This window comes from Monodon monoceros, unplaced genomic scaffold (genome assembly GCF_005190385.1).
Source record: "Monodon monoceros isolate NGI ecotype Baffin Bay Population unplaced genomic scaffold, NGI_Narwhal_1 Super_Scaffold_18, whole genome shotgun sequence".
In the NCBI taxonomy this organism is placed as follows: domain Eukaryota; kingdom Metazoa; phylum Chordata; class Mammalia; order Artiodactyla; family Monodontidae; genus Monodon; species Monodon monoceros.
Window position 1 is genome coordinate 5,718,487 of NW_021703774.1, and position 26,299 is coordinate 5,744,785.

The 26,299-nt window shown below is 35.1% G+C and overlaps 1 protein-coding gene across 1 annotated transcript in view; it reads left to right on the forward strand.

Annotated features, from left to right (window-relative positions):
- Positions 1 to 26,299, forward strand: part of KCNT2 (potassium sodium-activated channel subfamily T member 2) — a 288,035-nt gene that overhangs the window by 237,527 nt on the left and 24,209 nt on the right. Inside the window, exons 24-27 of the mRNA XM_029229997.1 lie at positions 1,230 to 1,313; positions 2,213 to 2,341; positions 10,325 to 10,345; positions 25,829 to 26,129. Of these exons, the coding sequence (XP_029085830.1) occupies positions 1,230 to 1,313; positions 2,213 to 2,341; positions 10,325 to 10,345; positions 25,829 to 26,129 (535 nt within the window). The remainder of the gene's footprint in view (positions 1 to 1,229; positions 1,314 to 2,212; positions 2,342 to 10,324; positions 10,346 to 25,828; positions 26,130 to 26,299) is intronic.

A 26,299-nucleotide genomic window follows, 5' to 3' on the forward strand; every position in this document is an offset into this window, starting at 1 on the left:
CATATTTTAGATTCCACATATAAGCAATGTCATATGGTATTTGTCTTTCTCTTTCTGATTTACTTCACTTAGTATGATAATCTCTATATGAATGGATAAAGAAGATGTGGTACATATATACAATGGAATACTACTCAGCCATTAAACAACCACAAAATAATGCCATTTGCAGCAACAAGGGTGCAAAATACCTAGATGATTATTTAAATGTTTCACTTGTTAACACCTGACGATCAAACTCAAGGCAGTAATTTCATACGATTTATGAAGTAATTGTTACATATCATGGTGAAATTTGCTTGTATGGGTTGAAAGTCTATCTTCTCACTCAGACCAAAAAATAAACTGAAGAAACTAGAAGCATTTTTCAGTTAATATTCTAACTATTGAGTAGTGTTCTAACAACATGTCAAAATATATGTTAGCAAACAAAATAGTCTCATGATGGTATTTAATACTAACCTATTGGGCTTCCCTGGTGGCGCAGTGGTTGAGAATCTGCCTGCCAATGCAGGGGACATGGGTTCAAGCCCTGGTCTGGGAAGATCCCACATGCCGCGGAGCAACTGGGCCCATGAGCCACAACTACTGAGCCTGTGCGTCTGGAGCCTGTGCTCCACAACGAGAGGCCACGATAGTGAGAGGCCTGCGCACCGCGATGAAGAGTGGCCCCCGCTCGCCGCAACTAGAGAAAGCCCTCGCACAGAAACGAAGACCCAACACAGCCAAAAATAAATAAATAAATAAATTAATTAAAAAAAAAAAACTAACCTATTAATTCACTAATATTTAGATTTACTTAAATATTATATAGAAATGTATTCTACTAGCATCAAGTTTAATCCTAACGAAAAACCAAATACCGTTTGAAATATTTCATTGTAAATTTTAGTCATTTTAGATTTTTTAAAACATTCTCTATTATATTTCGGCTTATAGTTTTTGTTATTAAAAATCTAAAAATGTTTTCATCATGTCCAATAGCATCCATAAAATTTAAGCATATCCAGATATTCTAGAAAATAATCATTTCCCATATTTCTTTAAGGACAGCTTAACTGTACATGTGTATTGAGGACACTGGCAAGATAGATTTTTATTTCCTTTTTTATGGGGGCTTAATGATGTGTTGCAAGAAATAACCCTTAAGATGTGATAAGGTGTTCATGCTCTAAGCTATTCTGTGTATTTCTTACACACAATAAATACATATTTTGTTTATATTGCAGTCATTTGTGAAGGACTACATGATTTCTATCACCAGACTTCTGTTGGGATTGGACACTACACCAGGATCGGGGTTTCTTTGCTCTGTAAGTTACTAATCTCTGGTGTAGATTATTCTGACAGGCAATTCTGAAAGCCATCTATAATGTACTTTGGCTAACTCTTCTATGTCATTTATTTATTTTTTTCTAATATGTGCTCAAAGAATAGCATCCTAGTTTTTTTTAATCCCTTAAACAATGTTTAGGGAAAACATTATTTAAATTAATAATCCCGAAGATAGCCATTCTGTACAAAATTCAGAACAAAAGTGATCCTGAAGGTAGCCATTCTGTACAAAATTCTGGCAGGTATTTGAGACTGACAGTTTCTGACATAGGATGCTACACTGCCAAGGTAAACAGCGATCATGACATTTAACCTCTCTGTTTTATAAATAAGTATACTGTGCCTAAGTGTATTTAATGAAGTGTCTTGCTAACAAATTCAAATTCATGTTTAGCAAAGAGAGACCAGCACTTATGCCTCCTGTCTGTGAGTCCTGTGCTCCATACTTTTACACATCTTCCTCAGTATGGGTACTAGTAGAACTTTGGATGGACAATTCGTTTTTGTGCTGGACTGTCCTTTGCACTTCAAGATTTGTAACATCAGCAGACCCTGTCCACTAAGGTTATTGCAACATTCAAACGAGTCTTTACAGGTTTTCCAACAATTCCCAATCAATTACCAGTGATATTCCAAGTATATGGGACTAATACAGTGCCATGCTGCCACAAATGGAGCAGTTGGTTTCTTAAGTTTGGGTGAACCCAGGGATAAGGCTGAGATGGAATGTAATAAAAAACTTTAATACATGTATAAGCACTTATGAATGCCACTTTGAGATTTCAAAATATCAATAAAATCTACCTTTAAAGAGTGAAAAATTACCATTGGGTTATTTCTTAAAAATTTGATATGTAAATAATTCATCTGATTGTAGATGAAAATCACCGAGGATGACTTATGGATCAGGACTTATGCCAGACTGTATCAGAAGTTATGTTCTTCTACTGGAGATGTTCCCATTGGAATCTACAGGACTGAATCTCAAAAACTTACTACATCTGAGGTTTGGAAATATCAAAATATTCCTGTCTTAATGTTTAATCTTATTGAATACTGCCATTCCTAAGCCTATAAACTTATTTCTGAAATATGTCATTAAATTATGTAAATTATGTCAGGAATTTCATAAAATAATGTTGTCTAAAGGACTGTTTTAGAGTTTGTGGACTTTGGGCTCTGAATGTCTTTTGTAGGTTTTCAGGAAGTAAGTTAATTCTAAGTAACCTTTGGATACATAAGAAAAGTTCTCAGGGCAAGCAAACTAGTTTTCTAATATAATCTTCAACTCCACATATTAGCATTTGGAAAGAGGGAAAACAAAGATGAGTTAGGAAGCATGAAACTCACATTTTTCAAACTCTAGGTTGAGGACTACTTTGAAGCTAAGAAAAAACTCTAGGATCAGTGCCAGACCCTCCCAGAGGAAAGCTCAGTAATTATAAAAGCAAACTAGAGTCTATGAAAATGGAACAGAATTTCTGATGCCTGCGTGTGACCAAAAACATATTCACATTTTAATTTGGTCACACTATGTGGTTCCAACTTATGGTTTATATTCTTGAAAGATTTTTTCTTCTTCAGGTACCTCAAAGTTATTCAAAATTTTGGTTAACCATTTCTTTCTTTGGTCTTATGCAAAATAGAACCTCAACTACGAGGCTCAGATTAATTACATGCATTTTAATAGTCATGTAATCATTACACCAGCTTGTGATTAAAATCAGTGAATCCATGTGTGGAAAAGAAGAGCTTTATAAGAAGCATAAGAGTAATGGAGTAGATTTTTATTTTCTTGATATAATTTATAGTTTGACATTTAAGTAAGTGATATTGAGGCCGGAAGAAAATAGTTCAGTTTTTCTGAGATGCTCTTTAGTGGTTTCACTGCAGCTTCAGAGGTGCTAAAAGAAGCTTTATTGCCAGCTCTGCTACTGAATCTGAGTTTGTCATTGGCTGTGGTCCCCGTGGTTCACACCACAAAGAGCAAGACAAAATCAGAGAAAATCAGGAATGATTGATGGGAGAAACATACCAGAAAGTTAAATGTGTAGGACAGCTTAGCCAGATACGCCTAAAATTTAAAGAACACTGCATCCAAAAAATTCTTATTTGATGAAAGGTTAAGAGAAAAAAAGTGCTTTCACACCTAAGCAATTAACCATTTCTTATTTGAACTTGATAAGAACAAAGAAGATTTTCACACAGCAGAATACTATCCTGTTTTTATCTTATAATATGTACTTTGTGAATTTGAACATGGTAACTTCTGCCCTTGGTCAAGTTCATATCCATGTTCAGTCATTATGTATTATTAAGGGATGTTGTATGCTGTTTACAGTACAGATAGGGAAAGAGTAATTGAGTATTTGTACTGTCATCAAGGAGTATTTAATGTTACATTTTGGTCATTTCTTCCTATCACAAACCAGCAAAATGTTTATAAACCCCCAACCCTTTAGCTTATATTAAAAACACACATCCTTGGAAAAATAAAAGGATACTGGGTTAAATGAGGGTAATACCTGTTGTCTTCCTATACTGAATTCAGTTCATCTTCTGGAACACATATTTTTATTTAGATTTTACATTCTGCCTATTATAGAAAAAAAGGCAATTTAAATAATTAAAGATAAAAATAGGACCTTCAAGCACTTTTACAGCAAAATATATTAATAGGGGCAGAGAAATTAATGCTACTTTACATTTAAAATGAAGTGACTGCTACAGTTGAAAAGGAGTTCTACGTTTATTTTCCTGGCAAATAATCAAAAATAGAACTGCTGAGTTTTATAATAATTGTAGTTTGATACACAAAAGGATGTAAGTTCATCTAGAGAAAGATTTGTTTTTCCTGATCACTGTTAAAAGAATGAGTGTATTATGTGCTTCCTTATTTAAGACATTGAATATTTAGAGTTATTTAAGAGATAGATAACATGATGAACATTATCTATCTTTAATTATAGTTTTGCAAGATGCAAAAGTACCAATAAGGTGAATATCCCTTAAGTCGATGTTCTATTTTTTTTTTTTTTTTTAAAAGAGGGGAACATCAATTCAGTATTAACTCAGTAAAGACATTGGGTTTTGTGCAAAGGGGAAAACATTCTCTTTTTCCTGATTATATAAAAACAGAGAATAAGAGCTTAGTGGATCTAATGAAGTGAAAGAGTGGCTCATATATTCCACCATCTCTCTCAGATTTCAAATGGTTCGAGAATACTCAAGTGTTAGAATTCAAATAATTTATCGTTGTCCAAAATGCCAATTTTTCTCTTACTTTAATTAAAGAAGGACACCAGAGCTTCCCTGGTGGCACAGTGGTTGAGAGTCCGCCTGCCAATGCAGGGGACATGGGTTCAAGCCCTGGTCCGGGAAGTTCCCACATGCCGCGGAGCAACTAAGCCCATGCGCCACAGCTACTGAAGCCCGCGTGCCACGACCACTGAAGCCCGCCTGCCTAGAGCCTGTGCTCTGCAACACGAGAAGCCACCGCAATGAGAAGCCCGCGCACTGCAACGAAGAGTAGCCCTCGCTCGCCGCAACTAGAAAAAGCCCGCATGCAGTGGCGAAGACCCAAGGCAGCCAAAAATAAAGAAAAAGAAAAAAATTCAGAGAAAAAAAAAGGACACCAGATTCCAGGAGGTAGAAACTCCATTCAATAATTAGAACTGGGGGCTTCTCTGGTGGCGCAGTGGTTGAGAGTCCGCCTGCCGATGCAGGGGACACGGGCCGGTCCGGGAAGATCCCACATGCCGCGGAGCAGCTGGGACCGTGAGCCATGGCCGCTGAGCCTGTGCGTCCGGAGCCTGTGCTCCGCAACGGGAGAGGCCACAACAGTGAGAGGCCCACGTACGGCAACAACAACAACAGCTTAGAATGGAAACATCTGGCATCTTCTTTCTTAGATGGTTCACAGGTCCTCATTCTCCCTAACAGCTCACAGAGCTGTGTTACTGTCCCTCACCCTGCAGGGGCAGTTTGAAAGGTGACTCTATGAAGAGGGTACACAGATGGTCTGTGGACTGGGAGACACGGCACGTTTGCAGGCAGTAGTACCACAGTGAATTCACAGAGCTAAGTGCAAAGGTACATTCTGTGTACTTTACCCTTCAACAGCAGATTGAAGAGTCTTCCCCAGGGAATCTGACCAAGCCACGTGAACGGCCTAATGATACAGACGTGGGAGAGTCTCCAGGTCAATGATCTAGTCAGGGAGCCATGAAACTCACACTAAAAACACCCCACCCAGAGCTTTCAATCAATTTATTAGCCCTATACTCTTAATATAAGAAGACAACTCAAAATTCCCTATTTCAGGGAATAGAATGAAATAGAGATACCAAAATAAACAAACAGAAAGAAAAAACTGAACTTGTGAGAAAGATCACTGAGGGAAAAGAAAATATAAAACATAAAATATAATAAAGACTTCTACTCCTGTTTACCCAAGAGAAATGAAAATATATCCATACAAAGACTTGCACATGAATGTTCTCAGCAGCATTATTCATAATAGCCAAAAATTAGAAACAACCTAAAAGTCCTTCAGCTAGCGAACAGATAGTCAAAATGTGGTGTAGCCGTACAATGGAGCACCATTTAGCAATAAAAGGAAACAAAATGCTTATATGTGTTGTGACTTGGATAAACCTCAAAAACATTATGTCAAGTGAGAGAATAGACTCAAGGGACCACATATTGTATAATTCCACATATTGTATAATTCCAAAAAAGGTGAATGTATGCGGACAGAAAGTAGGTTAGTGATTGCCTAAGACAGGGTGAGGTGGAGGGAATGGAGAGTAACAGTTAATGAACATGATGGGACTTACTGGGGTGATGGAAATATTCTAAAATCTTTTTATGGTGTTTGTTGTACAACTCGGTAAATTTACTAAAATATCCTTGAATTTTACACTTGAAGTGGGTGAATTACAGGATATGTCAAATATGTATTAGGGAAGTTCTATATTGAAAAGCTGTAATTAATATTATTAGAAAGATAAGATATTATAAGGATAAAAGATGGATAGGAAGCTGTATTTTTAAAGGAACATTTAGAATAAAAAAGAACTCTTGGGGATTGATAGTACGTGAGCAGAAGTGAAAAAGTTTGTACCATAAAGCTGAGGAAGCCACCAAGAAACTAGAGCAAAAATTCAAACATGGAAAATAGTAAAGATAAGATAAAATTAGAGAACTAGTCCAGGAGGTCTAAGAGTCGAAGATCTGAATTTTAAGACTTCCCTAAAGAGGAAATGAAAGCAAATTGAAGAAATATCAGTTTAATAACTTAATAATAATCCTAGAACAGAACATGTTCCAAATGGGAAGGGTCACCAGAGGCCCACCACAGTGAATAAAATAGGCTCACACTAAGGCACAGCATCATAAAATTTCAGAACCCTGAAGGAAACGAGAAGATCTTAAAAGAGATGGGAGAGAAAACCAAAGGGTAGGTCACATTCAAAGTATTTCTTTGGATTTCTCAACCAGCAACACTACAAGCCAAAAGACAATGGAACAATGCCCTCGAGAGTTTGAGGGAATATTATTTCCAGAGTAGAATTCCATATTCAGACAAAACTACCAAACTTGTGTTAGGGTAAGATTAATCATATTTCAAAATTTTCTCCAAACATATGCTCCCATGCCTGCTCTCTAAGGAAATTACTTCCACCAAAATGAATGAGTAAACTGAGGAAGTAATCATGTATGCAAAGAAACCAGGCATTTTATGGAAACCTGGCAACAAGTATGAGGCCAAGGCAAAAGTCAAGAAGGTGATGAAAGGACCACCAGGCAAGAAGTGCAACCTGGAGCAGGTCAGAAAGCTTCAGAAAATTTTTCTTCTGGAAAATGGAAGCCGTAGGATACATGATGCATCTCACTGTCTTAAAGAAAGATTAGACAATTGCCAAAGAGTTCAGGGTGGATTACCAAGTACAAATCTAATGAAGCAATTAATAAAATTAATTAATTAACTCTAGGAATACAATATCACCAACATCAAAAAAGTATGCAGGCAATGAATAGTAACCACATTTCCCATGTATTTCACCTGTAAATTGTAGTCATAATATGCCCTGAATTTTGATCTAACCAAAATTATACTTCAACCATTTTGAAATGATGGGATATGGCAATGGTGGGTGGAAAAGATAGTTACTCTTTCTTCTTCCAGAGTGAGAAGTCAATAGATAAAAATAGAAACTGACAAAAAAAATTAAGAAATGACAGTCAAGCATGTTATATAGAGACACAAAGATAAGGACCTACATGTCTAGCTAAAAGAGGTAAAAGCAGCTGGGTCCTACCAGAGGAAAATAGAAGAGATCATGGTGGGAGCTGCTATTTTTCAAAACAAACCGTAACATTTTCTGACTATTTAAACTATGTATGTATAACTAATAAAAACAACTAATACATTTCCAGCTGTAAACTTTCATTTTCAGACTCATTGAGCCTTTCTTCAGTTTATGCTTTTAAATATCCAATTCTATTCTATTCAATTCTATTCAAAATATATGAAATATTTTAAGTTTAATGCCAACATTTCATATAAGAATGTAGGAGGGATAAACTAATATAAAAAATCTAGGTCTTGCTTCCTTGTTTTTTCATGGAGTTGAAAAAAAATACATTTTAAAGGCAGATGCAGGTTTTCATGCCACATCGTTTCCTAATCTGACTTCAATATCTTCCCATATTTGGTGTATAGAGAAAAAAGTTAAATTATGTCACTGCTTTGGCTGTGGGAGGAGGGGAAGCACCAAATCCTTTTGCAGATGTCTTTTCAAAGACACGTGATGATAAAAAAATACACATAGTTAAAATCATGAAATTTATAAAAGCCCTGGCACACTTACTCAGTTTTTTCCTTGTGGGCTATAAATTGGTGGAAGGAGGATTCATACAAACATACAGTGGGAGTGCGTACAGGGACTGGAAAATCAGTCCTTGGAGAGTAGGGTACAGCTGGGTCAGCCCCTTTTCACCTAATTGTACAACACCAAGCTGGAATAGACCACTCTCTACATGTCTATTTCAGGGAAGTTTTACAAATACCATACTTTTCTGGTTCAAAAAGTAAATAGAGACTCAACAAGGACTCGTGCTTCTCTTGGGGACAAAGGAGAACAGTATTTCTGTCCACAATATTTTCTCCATAATTCTCAAATTCAGAAAGCTTACTAAACTGATTTGGTGGCAAAACCTCACTTTAACTGTTCTGAGATTTTTCATAATACTTACTTATTCCCCTTAAAATGAATATTCATGTTTTTCATTACAGAAGTGTTTTTATTATAAAATGCTACCCAAGACCCTCTGAAGGTATTACCTACTATTCAGTATATGATACTTCCCAAAATCTGAAAACTTCTGAATTAATAAAAATATTTATTCTCATTTTTTGGTAAGAAAATGTGAAACTGTATTTGCCTTCAGTTTTCCAGTGTAGTGAAAATCACATTTTCTTGAAGTGAACCATAACCAGTGAAGATTTTACTAGATATTAGAAAGAGGTCATTTTAAAGCATATTAAAATACCAACAGCTTTACAGTATAACCAATAAATTTGTGGAGTATGTTACTCTGTTGTTCACCTTCATCATCAATAAATCCTATATTTTTAAAAAATGTGCATAGGTAATAGTCAACCATCTACCAACCATTAACTTTTTACAATTAAATTGGATGCACATATCTTCGAATTATGGTTTTCTCCAGATGTATCCCCAGGAGTGGGATTGCTGGGTCATATGGTAGCTCTATTTTTAGTTTTTAAGGAATCTCCATACTGTTCTCCATAGTGGCTGCACCAATTTACATTCCCACCAACAGTAAGGGAGGGTTCCCTTAAATTGGAAAGTAATATTTTAAATATATTATTAAGATTAAAGTTTTCGGGCTTCCCTGGTGGCGCAGTGGTTGAGAGTCCGCCTGCCGATGCAGGGGACACGGGTTTGTGCCCCGGTCCGGGAAGATCCCCCGTGCCGCGGAGCGGCTGGGCCCGTGAGCCATGGCCGTTGAGCCTGCGCGTTCGGAGCCTGTGCTCCACAACGGGAGAGGCCACAACAGTGAGAGGTCCGCATATGGCAAAAAAAACCCCAAAAAACAAAGTTTTCATTTTATAAAATTACATTAATACAATGATTTTAGTAAGGATTTAGATAAAATAGTTTTGAAACTCGAGCTGCCCATTCTCTGCATTTATTCACTCACTCATTGGGCCAATTGTTAAGAATCTGCAGACAAATAATTTCAAGGAGCCTATATTCATATATTTATTATGCATTTTTTATATTTGTAACAATAGTGAGAATGCCAGATAATGGGTTAGACTTGAGTTATATTACACCAAAGAATATAATTGAAAATTTCACTTCTACCTTTTGAGGAATGAAAATATTATTCCTAAGAAAAAGATAGCATGATTTTTATAACCCCTAAATATTTAGGGTTTATGTGTTGACTGGGCAGATCAATTTTTTTCCTCTATAGCCTATGTGATAACTAAATCTATTTCTATAACGTTACTTAAATGTATACATAGAGATGAAAAAACAATCTTATTATAAGGTCTAAAGTTTTTTAAATAGTACAGCTATTAATACCAATAGTGACTATTGAATATCAATGATTATGTCAATATCCTCTCATGAATATAGTACTTTCATAAGCTCTTATCAATTGTTTTATTTTCTATTAGCACCGCATTAACTTTCTATCAAACCTTAGACGATTTTAGAAAAAAAAAATCTAACAAGAACAACTTTCTAGCAAATTTTTAAAATATTAGCTTATTATTTACCTAATTGTATTCAAAAGTGCTATGATAAATAATCAAACACATAATTAGATGATGTGTTCTCTGGTATCTGTCATATATTGTCCTGTTACTGATTGGTTTGTGTATGTATTGTCTAGTCATTGTTTAAACTGTATTTTGTGTGTTTCTTTTTCCCTCGCTTTGTGTCAGTGTCGAGAAATAGCATCACAAGTAAGTATTTTGTTTGTCTCCCTTTCCTCAAATTGTCTAATGTATTAATTCAGTTATTAAATGAAAAGAATATTAAAGATTGAATTCAATATTTCAGATTTTAAAAGAAAACAAGTAAGGTGAAATGCTTTTAAATGCTCTATTTTCAAGTTAGTGTATTTATATTTCCCTAATATTCCAAATCTTACCTGTTTGTCTTCAAATTATGTTTATGTATTAATCCAATCACATATTTTACTGTGTGGTGTCATTACCAGCTAGTCGCTTACTGGCTGTAGACTGTCCTCAAGGGAGGTGCCACCTTCAATGCAATCAGCTGGTACTGAAAGGGAATGGGGGTCTTGATATAAAACATACCTTTAGTTTGCTTCTTATGTAGGCTGGACCCCCTAGAAATGGTTATGGGAACAATAGGACCTGTGATGGATTCCTCTGGGACACTTTTCTAATGCTGAATTTATTCTTTAATAGCTTTAATTTATTGTCATGAAGAAGCCATCACTTTAATGTTTGATAATATTAACCTGTGATAATCATTGATTTACTAAAATAAAAAAATTCTTAATAATACATTATGTATGTTTACATACACTTCTTATATTCCTGAACCCTTGATGTTATCTTCATGTGATTTGCATTTTTTAATTTTATTTTCCATTTTCTTCATCTAAATCACGATAAATAATTGTCATTATGGCCTTAGTACTTAACACAAACTCCCAAGCATTAAATAGAGTTAAAGAAACTATTACAAATATAAACATTTTCAACTTTAAAAATTGCATTTTGAATGTCAAAGCAGTGGAACCATTCAGCCCACTGGGAGAACACAGCCACAAGTGTAAAAGTTGTGTGCCAAAATTACCAACCAAAGGTACGAGTCTACTTTTGAGCTTGTTGAATTTTGGAGAGAAGTGCTATATTATCATAATACCCAACATTTTGACACAGTGACTGTTGTTTTCTCTACATCAGAGATTTGAATCCATGTAATAAATGCAAATTCTGTTTATTAAATTATTTTGAGCATCCTAAATTATTTAAGGTTTAATAATCTCTAGCTTTATTATATTTTTAAATATTCTAATTTTGTTTTCCCATATATGTATTCCTTTGGAATTTACTAAATATTTACTAAGGAGGCTTCACTTTGGGACGTAAGAAAAATGTTTTAGATGCTTTCTGACCTTTTTCACGTGATGGTACATAGAAAATAGGAACGTTTGTTTAGCATGAAGCTGCTCAGGGTGTCCAGCTACCACCACAGGTGGTGCAAATTAAAGTTCTAGTTCAATGCAGAACACAGCTCTGGCACATGCAAGGTTTGGGGAGCTCGTCTTAGGGTTCTTACAGTTGCTTTATTAGAATATGTTTTGTAGTTCTTTGAGCTCAAATGAGATCAAACATATATTTCTAAAATTTTAAATTTATACCAGCATTTGACCTGACCTGATTCACAAATAAAATTTAATTTTATTTATAATGAACTGGCAGACATTATTTTAGGAAATATTTTAGGAACATGTCACAGGCCAAGTTGCTTCACTTTGCCTCTACTGAAGGCTTTCTAAGGTGTGAGTCCAGATCTGCTCCATGGTGGTAGAAACACTAGTTAATGGTCACACCATGTCCCAGTAAGAACAAAGTTTTCATCTGTGAAAAAACTTTATAGTTTCATGTTTGAAAGTAAAGTTAATTTTTTAAATGTAGGTTTTGGCTCTATTGTAGTTTTCCATGTTGATTCTAAGTGTTGTTCTTCACTTTTTATTCAGATGCCAAGCTTCACTATCTCCTCTTTTCTCTAACTTACCATTTCAGATGCAGAAAATCAAAGGTTTGGCTCATTTCTGACTTTTCGTAGCCAATTACAAGTTGACTCATAACTTTTTTCCTCTGATTGCTTTCTTTCTCATGGTTACTATTCGCGGTCTCAAAATCCTCCAGTCAATTCCCTATATAAATAAAGTGTCTTCCCTTTAATTTGCTGGGAAGTTTGAGTCTTCCAATATAAGTATCCTTCTCACAACCCTTTTTATGAAGAAAAAGCTCTAATTGTACTTTAGATATTAAAATATGCTTATCCTTGTAATTCCAGTTTTTTCTTATACAGTTTCCGTCCTTTCCACCTCTAGTTTTGTTTTGTTTTGGTTTTCTCTCTCTCCCTCCAAATATGTTCAGGTTTCCCCAAATCTCAAGAAATTTTTCTCCTTTTTTTCTGTTTTTTCTTATTTTACTCTTGCTGTTAAACTCTCAGAAGACTTCATACATGCTGTCCATTCTATTCCTTATCTCCCAGTTTTTCCCCCACTACTTTATCAATACTGTTCTTCAATTATTAAAAATCTCTTTTAGCCAAAATCATTGGCCTTTTAAATTAGTTGTAATTTGTTTAAGCACTGTAGAACCTTTAACAGGGTTCATTATCTCTTCCATCTTAAAATTCTCTTATCCTTAGTTTTCATATCATGAATTACTCCTATTTTCCCTGTTTGCACTGGTTTATTTCTTTTCCCCCTTTTTTGCTTTTCAGTTTCTGCCTATAACAGCTCATTTTAGATACTGCTACTGTGATCTTCCATCTGAAGGTTCATCTAATCTCCTGTCTCTGGATTGGCTCTAGAACACAGGACCCCAAGGAGAGGCAGCGATCACCTTCGCCTCCTACCCTGGGATGGGGCTTCATCTTTAGATTCCAGAAAGTACTTCATTATCTACCTAAGGGTGGGCTAAAGTTCACTGCAGGTCATCTCTCCCAGAGCATTAATCTCGATCCCTGAACAATGCTAAGTGCTTTCTTGTTTTATTTAATCTGCCCAGCAGGCTAATACGATGGATGATATTATTCCCACTTGTAAATGAGCAGAGACTTAGACACATTAACTTGATAAAATAAAAACTTAGGAAGTAGCAGACCTGGATTTGAACTTTATCACTTTCTGACATCAGAGCCTGTTTTTTTTAATCACTAGGTTTCGCTGTAGGAGCTTCTACCAATTTCTGGCCACCTCTCTCTTTTCCACCATCTGCTTTGAGATCCCAAAGTGCTTTGTTTGGGAATCAACGTGGGAATTGCCACTTGAACCAAAACTGGGGATTTGGAAAAGGCTTTTCCTCTTTTCAACACATGGCTTTGTAGCACTCAATGTATCTTGTGGTTTCAATGATTACTTCGGGGTTGAGGGATGGCAAATTTTTGTTCTCTGCCCTCTCTGTTCTAATTCCTAAACATGAATAACAAACTCATTATCTGCCAGATACTTTCTGTCTTATAATCTTCCAGAATTAGATATTAACTGAGCACCACCAAGGTCCAGATGTTCTCATCTAGGTGCTTGGAATGAGTCAGTAAACATACCAGAAAGATTTCTCAGAAAGTGGACATGAACACTTTATGCCTATTCTTGGATTTAATTACTTCTGGGTGGATTTACGATATCCAAATTCTCTTCCCTTCAGTGTCTTGTGTAATACACACAGATTAACAGTGCCTAATCGTGGATGTTTGATGCCAGTCATACCAAGTCAATTGCTTGTGACCGAATTTTAAGTTCCTATATTCTAGCCATTCTTTATTCTCCTCTGTCCCTGTTCCTGGGAAGATTCATTTATTCAATTAGTTTGTCTGACCGTAAAAGCACTAGACATGGAGCCAGATAATCTATGTTTAACCTACTTTTACTAGCTGTGTGTGAACTTGGGCAATTCTCAACACATAGCAGAGTGGAGGTTAAGTAGGGAGGTTTATTATTATCACTTCATCAGTTAGAAAAAAGGCAGAAATGTGTTAAGTGAATCGTTCATAGTTAATGGCAAACAATTCTGTGCCAACGTACATAGAGTAACATAGATCTCATCTCATCATTTTTCACTGCTTCTTCGTTTTTGAGTGGATAACACTGCTTCAGAAAATGTCTGTCAATACACTTAAATTTATAAATGAAATAATAGGCAGTATTCCTGTGATTTGGATAAATACCTTGTAATATTATCAAAAGTAGATATATTCACTAAACTCAAGTGCATTCTAATTCATACACACACACACACAGGCGCACACACATACACACACACCATGGGTCTCAGCTCACCTGTAACTTTCTTTCACTTTTCTCTTATAAAAATTTGACTCGAATATTTTTAGTCCATTTTATTATTCTTTTTTATAATATTCCCTAGCTCTACTAATTCTTATCTTATTTTCAATGTCAGGAAAGCATTTCTTACTTGCATTATTTACGTACCTTAACTTAAGACTCTCACTGGCACGGGACTTCTCTGGCGGTCCAGAGGTTAAGACTCTGAGCTTGCACTGCAGGGGGTGGTGTGGGTTCCATCCCTGGTTGGGGAGCTAAGATCCTGCATGCTGTGTGGCTTGGGGGAGGGAGAAAGAGAAAAAACAGTCTCACTGGCACACTTATTAGCAAGAAGCTATTTAAATGCATCCAGTCTATTTGTTTTATTTTAACTACATAGTCATGGCTTTCTGTTCACTTAATATCTTAAACTGCACGACATCATTCTTTCACTTTACCCAGCCACAGGAAGTAAAGTAAGCCTTTAGTCACAACTTCTTGTTGCATGGGTGCTGGAGTCTACAAAATCAGAACTGAATAGAAAGTTATAAGGTTGATCTAAGCCATCTAGGTCTTAATAAGGGAGTGATGATCACTCAGCAACAGTATACTTGGATCAATAATACCGTTTTATATAGATTCTTTACATAAGAATATAAATATTCATATCTACCAAGTCTTATACCATTGAATCTCTTCCTTAGTTAAGACATTACATATATCATAGAAATTTTCTTTCCACAGTCTCATTTATTCATAACTGTTATATGCTTTAGGGTGGTGGTTCTCAAATGCTGAAAAAGAGAAGAGGACTCTGTGTGTGTGTTGCGTCTGTGTGTGTGTGTGTGTGTGTGTGTGTGTAAAATGTTTGGGTATGGTGGAATTGATGCTATATTCATATTGAAATCACTATAATAGTTTTTCATAACTTTATTGCTTAGATGTTTTCTTCTGTACTGTAAGATTCTGGAGGTGATAGAATGATAGCCCCCTTCACCTACCCTATAGTATGTAGGGTCTACACACACACATATACATGTGGTTGAAACCATTGCTTTAGGCTATGTATTCCTGTAATTCTAGAAAATTCTAGAAAATGATGAGTGAGAATTGTACTGTGAAGATGACAGAACTGGCAATGAAACTATGATTCTGATCATGTAAACTATCTGAATGCCTTCCTTTCTTGCTGTGTTGAACCTGCGTGCTTAATAAGTACTCTTCCATTTATTGATTTTTTGTTTATAAGTCAAATTTGGAGTTTAAAACTATTCGGGTGTATAAGAAAATTCTCTACACACACATATATAAGTATGTACAATACATAAAAACCAAATCATATGTACCCCAAAAGGACATTTTATGTAGAAAGAAAATATGTTGACGCATTTGGTTATTTCTAGATATAAAATGAATCATTTGGTTAAAGAAAACTGCTTTTTAGTTTCCTTAATGAACTGAAAGTTAATGAGGATGAAATTAGTCTAGACTTGAGCCAGACTTTGATTCTAACCTACCAGACACATATCAACATGAAATACAACAGTCAATATTAAATAACCATTAGAAGAGTGAAGAGATGCCTTGAGACCTACAAAAAACGTAGTTACAAAATGTACAGTAGTGATAATTTTGATGCTGATAATATTATTACTTCACCTTAAAAATACATTATTTTGAGGAGAAAATAAATGCTATAGCTTCAGAAAAGATAAAAACATTCCACTGTTACACAGTGAAAGGTCACCTGAGTTCATAAGAAAAACAATGAAAGAAAGTAGTGCTGCCGCATTGATAAAGCTATATGATATAGAAACATGACATAATTAAGGTAATTTCACTGAACACTTAAAATGCATTTCTGAACACCACAACTCAAAAAAACGTTATGTTAGATATATTAACTAGTAAATATTTCAACTTGCTATTTAGAAAATTGACTTCTCAAGATCACCAGTAATTTCTGTAACATACTCATATGAGTGGAAGATGCCTAACCTTTATAAAAAGAAACAAACAAACAAACTTCCATCATAGGGCAATGCTATGGTCCTAGATAAAGTAATGACCTTTTGTAACTTTTCTTCCTCTTCCTCATGTCTCTGTAATGATAGATATTATTTATGACATGTATGTTAGAGCAGCGGTCCCCAACCTTTTTGGCACCAGGGACCAGTTTCGTACAAGACAATTTTTCCATGGATGGGTCATGGTGGGGAGATGGGTCAGGCGGTAATATGCGCGATGGGGGCGGCAGATGAAGCTTCAGGCTCACCCGCCGCTCACCTCCTGCTGTGCGGCCCGGTTCCTCAGACCGGTACCAGTCCACAGTGCGGGGATTGGGGACCCCTGTGTTAGAGGGAAGAAAAGCTACAGTAGGAACTATTTGACAATATTCATCACCCCTTCCATTCCATGAAAAATACATCTTCCTGGACTCCAAGATAATCCATTTTTCTACCTTCTCTCATATTCTTAATTTCTCACTTCTCTTCTATGTCATACTCTCCAACTGAAGATATTGAGGTATAAAATTTGAAATTAGGGAATTATCGCTAAACCACATCTATCTTTTCATTATTGTATCCCACGTGCCTTGGACAGTGCCTTGCACAAGTGTTCAGTGTATGTTTCTTGAAATCAGACACAGATCTCCTTCTCAACATAGAGTCATCCTTTCAAATCTACACAAATTTATATAATTTTCTTTGTACCACATCTGTCATAAATTTTGGCCCTTAATTATCATATTACCCTTAATTTTATGTAAATGTTTATGGATACATGCCTTGTAATTGCTGCTCTGATGGTGTGAGCATGAGACCAAGGAGGACAGTTTCTTGCACTGGAAGCCGTGCACAGCTTAACTGCTGTGAGTGGTTCAGAGTCTCCAGGAGGTCCTAGAGGAGGCCTCTGCAGTGAAGGAATCTGGGGGTAGAGGCAAAGGAGGGAAAGGTGAAACTAATGCAGTTGTCTGTTGTATTGCAATTTGGAGAGAATTTAGAGTCTTTTCTTGTAATGGACCTCATTCAGTGTAGGCCAGTTTGTGAGTAGCAGCATAAATGAGCTTTAAAAAAATTGTAAATGACAAATACGTTGTCTCCAGAACCCAAAGGCCTAAAAGTATTAGATTTGTCTTAATATTGTCGGTACTTACAGATCAATAATTATTTCTCGACAGTGTCAGAGATAGAGAACCCCTTGACTGAGCAAATAATGTCTAGAAATATTCCTAAGTTGAGGGGACCTTGTACTTTGTGTGAGACAGTGGCCCGTCCCTGTTCGTGAGCTCCTTTGTGAATGTTTCTGTGTCCTGAATGAGGGTGTCAAATGACTCTCCTTGAATGATAAGTCATCGATGTCATGACATACCTGTATTCCAGAGAAAGTTGGATGCAGTGTTGATCTTGCCTGCGAAGGCTGTGTGTGATTGCAGGGCTGTTGAGGTGCCTCATGTATAGTTAAGTGGAGTATTGTGTCCCTTCGAAGGTGAAGGGAAACTGGCTGAGTCTGTCCAAACTGGCACTGAACAAATCATATTAGTCAAATTTATGACTGCAAAGTATTTACCAGTTGCCAACTGAATAGATTCAGTAATTTCAACAATATTGGGCACGGCGCCTTAATATGTGGGAGTGGGGCACTAAGGTTGGGACCGTCTACTGTGGGGCACCATTCATTCTTTCCAGGTTTAAGAACAGGTTTAAGAACAGGTCAGTTTGGCTGTTAAATGGAGAAGCAGTGGTGATTATCATCTGTTCTCTATAAATAGTTCGTATAATGGGTTTCAATCCTTGAAAGCTCTGTACTATCCTTGGAGATTTTATTAACTATATTGGGCAGACAGAAGGTTCATAGGGTCCCATTTTGTCCAACTGATTGTAAGCACCGAAGGTTTTATTTCATTTAATTTTAATTTATTACTCATTGGAAGAGTGTTCATGTCTACTAAGGGATGTTTTGGGGCCATGGTTGTTATGACCATGGGAAATTTAGGCAAGGCGATAAATAGCTCTAATAGTTAACATGAGGCATACCTCTTTTTCCTCTATTTTATATTTGATAACTACGCTAAGAGTATAGAGATTACCTTAATTTTAGAGCAATCTCCATATTTAGGGTCTTTGTTTAAAAGTAGTGAGATCTTCAGTCATAACTATAATTTGAGCTCCAACTCAAATAGAAAAGAAGGCCCTAAAGGTTTGCCAATTGGTACATCTCAGGAGATGTTAAAGTTAATTTGGGACCTATGTTGTAGAGGCACAAAGCCAATCAGCTCCCTTTTTATTGTATTTTTCTTGGTCTTAATAAACTCTTTTGGTGAATTAAGAATTTTCTAGTTGGACTAATTGTGGACTTCTGTTGCAGTTGTTTATTTCCTCCAGTTTTTTTGCTGCTGTTGTCTTTGGTTGGTAGACACTCTGGGAGCTCTTTTCTACCCTGTTCATATGTATAAGTCTGCTGCTCCTACTTCTCCTTATTGCTATGGGGATCAGCAACTCTATTGTTCCAGAAGCATAGGTGGCAGCAGCAGAAGCATTTTGTAGGGTCCCAGTGAGCTGTGTTCAGAATTGTGGATCTCAGCATGGCAACTACTCTTCCTTCACACAAGCAACCACGTAATCCAGCTGTAGGATGCTCAAGGTATCAGCATTTTCCCTGAACGCTCTATGCAATGGGGATTGATGCCTACTTTTAGACACACAAACGCTGGTCACAGGATAAGGATGATTCTCTGAGCTTAATGTCAGTCGTGCTCCTTACTGGAATCTAGGCACACAATTCAATATGGAACACTCAGATAAGTCTGAGACATATGACACAGGACCACTTTAACGAGAGCCCCAATTCCATACTCTTGTCCTTAAATGCCAATTGAAACTTCTAACTTAGGTTTGTTAAATCCAAACAGAAGCGTGGGAGGACTGAATAAATGCAACATAAAACTGTGTAGCTGGCAGTCGTGGCCTAGATACCCTGCTTCCTGTACCAATTGTTACAACTTTAAGAACCCTTTCTGACTCCCCAGGTTGTAACGTTAAACGCTTAGTGAGCTCAATAAATCCTGCCCGATCCAACTTTATGTTTCTTCCACCATTACCCCGTACCCTTAATATCCATTTCCAAATATGCTTCTCAGACTTTGATCTGTAAAAATTTAAAAACTGAACTAGTTCTTTTGGAGTGTAACTTCCTAAGCATGTGATAAAAAACAAAATGAGTAACATATGTGCCAACTAACACCTACATATTTATAAACACTTTACAAGACTCCTAGTAAAAGAACACAAACAACCAACTAAAATTAGGTCAAAATTATTTCTCAATTTGTTCTTATGAACCAAGATGAATTAGTTAAATTTTAAGGCAAAACATCCACCATGTAGTTAGCAAGTTCATTATAATAGTATTCAAGATCCTAAACAAAGAAGAAAAAAGTAAGATTTTCTGGGCTTAAAGCTCTAGGAAAGGCATTAGATAATTGAAACCCTTGTACACTAGTTGTTTCTGAATGACAGTTTTGAAGGCTCAAAGGAAAAAAATTAATGACCAATGTGAGAAATAATACCGAGATAATAAATTAGCCAAGTTTCAAATTTCACAGACAGCAAAGAAAGCAGAGATTTAATTAAACACACATACAACACACACACACACACACACACACACACACATGGAAAACCAAAGATGTGTGAATATATAACTTAATTGTACATTTAGAACAAACAAATAATCAAAAATGAGATTTAACTCATAAATAGAAAAGTAACTGACTAGGTTTGATTTTCTGTTACAGATAACAACAGAAAGATAGGTCTTACATATGACAGAGGGAGAACGAAAAGAAAGGGGGGAGGGGAAGGAGGAGGAAAAGATGTGGTCTGACCATAGTGGAAAATAAGTAACATAAATTTGTAGATTATTCAACATTATCTTTAGAGAATCTGAAAATTTTTTTCACTTGGACATAAAATTAAACATTGACTTTTGAAGTTATTGGATTGAAATGGTGAGTTAATAGTTAATGGAGATTCTACCTACTACTAGTAAACCTTATATTCATAGAATAACGATAAAATTGAAAGGTGCCTAAGAGAACATGTAGATGAATTATCTTATTTTTAGATATGGATGAAGCCAAGAGATTGGAATAATGTTAATTATTCTATCAAATTATTAGCTTTAGAAAATCGATTATTTGAGCCTGAATTCTTGAGAAATTATTTGGTTTTAGAATTTTGGTGAGATTTTTACTACTATTTTCTTGTAAGTTTTGTTTATTTTTGCTATGAAAACCAGGATAAGTATTATGATCACTATTTTTCAAGAAGCTCAGTTGATTTGCTCAAAGTCATGAAGCATTTACCTGATGTGATTAAAAATACAACTTAGCATTTGATTCCAAATCCAGCATTTTTTAGACCATAATATTGTTTGTTCTTTAATTATCTCTGTGATTCTGGAAATACATCTAAATACAATGTAACTAGTTATTTTATATCTCTTCTTAGACCACAGACTAAATGAACTTATTAAACTGAGTCTTTATTGAAAATGGAGAAACGTCTTTCTGTGGATTTGTACTGATAAAAAGAAATTTCCAGGGGACCCAGAGTTACTAGCCATGTTGCTTGTAGATTTAAATTTAGATGATCTTTCAAATATTATTATAATTTAACCTATTTTAATGGAAAACATTTTATAGGAATTCTTTCCTATAAGATTCAACTAACACATCTCCAGTGATTTCATTTTCCTCTGTTTTCTTTAGCAACAGTCCAGAATGTCTTCAGACATAAATCAGCTAGCACAGTTTAAGTCTATTATTAAGGCTGTAAAACTATTCTTAAGGGAGCCACTAATCCAGATTACATACACTTTCAAACTGCTGGGTGAATTGATTTATTTTAAAATACCACTTTGTTCCACAGATGCTCAATAACCTATGACATGAATAACTGTTCAATAAAAAATTGAGAGAAGTTGAATAGAGTCAGCTGTGTGTGTGTGTCTGTGTGCATGTGAAGTATGGAAAAGAATGTCTCATATATCTTATCAATCTGACACTTTCTACCTTTCTGAAAATTAAGGTACTTAAGCTGTTTTAAGCATAAGATACATTTTATTCTTTATAAAGTTTTCCATTCTTACTATTATGAAGATACACTTCTAGCTTTTTTCAACCATATTGTTTGATAAATATTTGGAAAATAAAATAACTTAAAAAAAGATGAAGTTTTAAATGTATATGAAAATTGTTGTTGGAGTAGCCATATGAATTTTTCATTTCCTTACTGAACTATATAAATATGTTTCTAGAATCATTTCATGTACAATATGTTTCTTGGTCCATTTAGGCTGCTGTAACAAAACACCACAGGCTGGGTAATTTATAAACAGCCAAAACCTATCTCTCACAGCTGTGGAGGCTAGAAGCCTAAGATCAGGGTAGCAGCACTGCCCAGTGAGGGTCCTGTTCTGGTCACAGACTTCTCCTTGCATCCTCACATGGTAGAAGGGGCCAGGAAGCAGTGTGGGATCTCCTTTATAAGGGCACTAATCCCACTGATGAGGGTTCCACCCTCATGACCTAATCACTTCCCAAAGGCCCCACCTACAAATACCCTTGGGAATTAAGATTTCAATGTATGAATTTTGAGGGGACACAAACATTCAGATCAGACCATGGCAATATGCAAATATATTTTTTCATTCTCACAAACATTAGTGTTAAACTTTGGTTTTTCAGGCTAATAATTATGTTAGGCTTCTGACAATAAAAGTACAAAAAGTCAAGCCAGAGTTCTCCCATTATTCATAGAAATAGTGAAAAATAATTCATAGAAGCAGTACAGAATAATAAATCTCCTTTGGCTTAAATACCTATTTTGTTTTTCAGATTTCACAAAACTTTAACTGAGGAAACTTCACCCCAAGAATTTGATTATAGCACCTTGAATTCTTATGAAATATAGTCACTGGTAGAGGAACTGCACCAAAATATGAGTCATTCCTTTGTCATACTTATGCTTCACTTTTATATAGCCCCTCATAATTATTTCTTTTTCTTTTCTCCCTTTTATGGTATTTTCATATAAGATTATGAACCATAATATTTACTAATATTTACTTAGCACTTGCTGAGACAGTCACCATATTATGCACTTTTCATGAGTCATCTTTTAGATTTGCTTGGAAAAACACTTTGAGCAAAGTAATAATATAATTATCATTTTTCAGATAGGGAACTGGGGATAATCTTTTAAGTTACATAACCAGGAATACAGAACTGGTAAGTGGTAGAACTTGTATTTAAACCCGGCTCTACCTGATGCCAGAATACTTGCTTTTAACCACTCTATAACCCTGACTCTATGTTCAGGAAAAGGTCCTACGATGAAGGCACGTTCGTGTATCCTAGCACTACTCTATTTCCAGTAGGTCATGATGTCATGTTAGGAACACAGTAGAGTTACAACCAGGTGATGAAATGGCACCAGGAAAATATATTTATAAGTTGACCTTCTTTTAAAACACAGAGGCACACACATGTGTGCCCACACACGTTCAGTACCCAGCAATAGAATAACTCAGTTTATTACCAAAGTAACTGATATTATGGATCATCATTCTTACCAGGATATATTAATATTATTATTATGTGTGGAAGGGCACAGGTGACATGTTTTCTTTATATATTAATGTGTTATATGAATTTGCACATTTCTATGAGGTAGAAGATGGGTATCATTATTCTCATGTTACATAATGGTTACACAGTTTATTGTAGGCACAGAGCTAGGAAATATCCAAAATATCAATCAAGTTTGTGTATCTTAATGCAGAAAAATTCAAAGTACTTTTTATTATGCCATACTGGAAGGATGAGAGAAAGGCATACAAATTCCAAACATGTAGAGAACAATCTATGTATTGTCAGTTTAGATTTCTTAAAATTGATCCCCAAATCCTTCTAATCCCCTTTCTCTTTAGTTAAACTGGTATATAAAAAGAGATGTTACTTTTATTGAAATAATGATAAAAATGCCTTGTGAGTCCTATGGATTTTCTGTATAAATCATGATATCATTTCCCTAGGGAATTCAAAACAATGGTGAATAGGGGATCCAGTATTATTTAGCTAATATATACTTAATATAATTCCTGGTACACATAACTAAGAGGAAGCATTCACAAAGACAAATATTGTTGTATCGTCTGGAAGAGAAGCGAATCTCCAGTCTCTCCCTTAAAATATTTATTAACTTACGGTTCCATGACCTTAATTGTCAGTGACATTATATGGGCATATCTTGAGTATTTGGTCTGGCAAGATTACTATTTCCACATATTTGTAGGAATCAAACTATTACAGGGACTTATGACTAGAAAGATTACTTCAAATAAACTTAATATTGTGATTCATGAATCTCTACAAGCCAAGTATCTAAATATGAATGAACTAACATGTTTTCAGTTTTGCCACAAAGTACACATAAACTGAAATTACTGAACAAAGATTGATATTCTTTACTGATGGTAGATATTACTCAAGGGTTTATGTATTTTACTTTCAGAGAAGAGGATTTTCAGTATATTATCAACCAGATAAAACTAGAATAAGTTAAGACTTATAAAGGTATCCACTACTGCAAAACCATTGTATTAAAATTTTTAATACTTCCAACCTAAATTTCTATAGCTAAAATGAGGTTTCTATATTTTGGGTGAAATGTTCTCTTATCCCAATGGGATTAACATATACCCACTACTATATATAAAATAGATAACCAACAAGGGCCTGCTGTATAGCACAGGGAATTATATTCAATATCTTGTAATAACCTATAAGGGAAAAGAACCTGAAAAATTATATGTATAATATATATAATTTGTTAACCTTCATAGCTTCATGATAAGAGACTATTTCTCTCTTGTTTAGATTGAATTATTTATATATGTATATAACTAAATCAATGTGCTGTACACCTGAAACTATTGATAACATGACATTGTAAATTAACTATACTCTAATTTTTTTTAAAAAAAGAAATAATTCAATCTAAACAAGAGAGAAATAGTCTCTTATCATGAAGCTATGAAGGTTAAACAAATTGTTTTGATATCACTCTTCTACAGTACTGTTTTGGAACAAATGTGAATGAATATTTACATTTTTTATTGAATTTAAGTGTGAGATGATTGCATAGCTTGCCACTCAGAATTGTGTGTAAGGCATTGACTGCGCCTCCATAATTCATATTCACTTTTAAAGGATCTTGTTGGATCTGACTCCTGACCTTACTTAACTTGGTAATTTAAATTCTATTAGTTTGGAAGCCAGCGACACATGCATGTTGAAGCTGAAGCTCAAACTTCCATTCACAGACAGGGAACACAGCAGGATTCCTAAACATGGCTCTTATGCAGAATAAAATGCAGGAAGCTGTCCCTTTGCATGTGCATGCTTTAGAAAGTAAGGCTTTCTGCTTTGAACCGTGTTTCAGTTCATATGATTTCCTGGTATGGAAAGCAACAATTTTGAAACAGGAAACTTTTGGCTCCTATGGACCTATAATCAAAGGAAGGCTTCTTACTTTAAAATCAGATTTAGTAGTAAAAGAGTAGATCAAAATAGACTTTATGAATATGTTCATTGTTTTTCCCTCCTATGGAGAATAGCCTGATTTAAGTTTTCTTTGTGATTCTAGAATACATTTGTGAAATACTAATATTTACAACACAGTTTCACTTAGAACACTGAGAACAGTTCCTGAAATATATTGTAATATTTCCATCAGAAAACATTTTATGCGGTGAATAATTAATGCATGAATTAAATAAAATGTACTTTTTGTTTTCCTCTGGGTCATATGAGCAAATAAAAAATTTCACATTTTATAAAGTTCAGGCCAATGCCTTCTTTAGAAAGAGCAGTAAATTTAAAACCTTAAAAAATATTATTAATTCCAAAAATAAAACAACTTTTATAATCCTTATTTAAATTTCATGTGAAATACTAGGAGCAAATTGAGAAAAGTCCATTACATTGACTTTATTTGAATAAAGTTATAAAATATCTAGTTCTTTTGCTTGTGGTTTCAAACAACTCTATGCTAGTAGTCATTTGATAAGATAACTCTGATACATAAAAAATTAAATTATTTTTATAAAGAAACTTATATTGGAGGATGCAAGGATATTTTATCTGGTTCAAATATAAGTTCAAAAAACATTTTCTAATTTTTTAGTAGCAGAAAATTAGTATCAATGATTATGATTTTGCTCTTTCTGTAAAAACTCTCATGAGATATATAATTATATTAAGATATTAGCAAAAAATAAGAATATAACTCCAGGCTACATGATTCCTAAAGTATCTAATTACCAATATGCATTTCTTTTAAAGTCTCAAATATCCATCAGTGTGGAAGAGTGGGAAGACACCAAAGATGCCAAAGAGCAAGGTCACCACCGAAGTAACCACCGCAACTCAACATCCAGTGACCAGTCCGACCATCCCCTTCTAAGGAGGAAGAGCATGCAGTGGGCCCGAAGACTGAGCAGAAAAGGTCCCAAACACTCCGGTAAAACAGCTGAGAAAATAACCCAGCAGCGCCTGAACCTCTACAGGAGGTCAGAAAGACAAGAGCTTGCTGAACTTGTGAAAAATAGAATGAAACACTTGGGTCTTTCTACAGTGGGATATGGTATGCTCTTTACAAGTATTGTATGATGTGGACTTGTGATTTCTTGCAGTTAGTTGTAACAGAGTTGACTCTAATTTAGTAACTTAAGAATCACATTTTTGTTTCACAGGTCAGTTTGAAGGGACTAGTAACACATGTCTAATCTCCTAGAGACAATTATAACAATGATA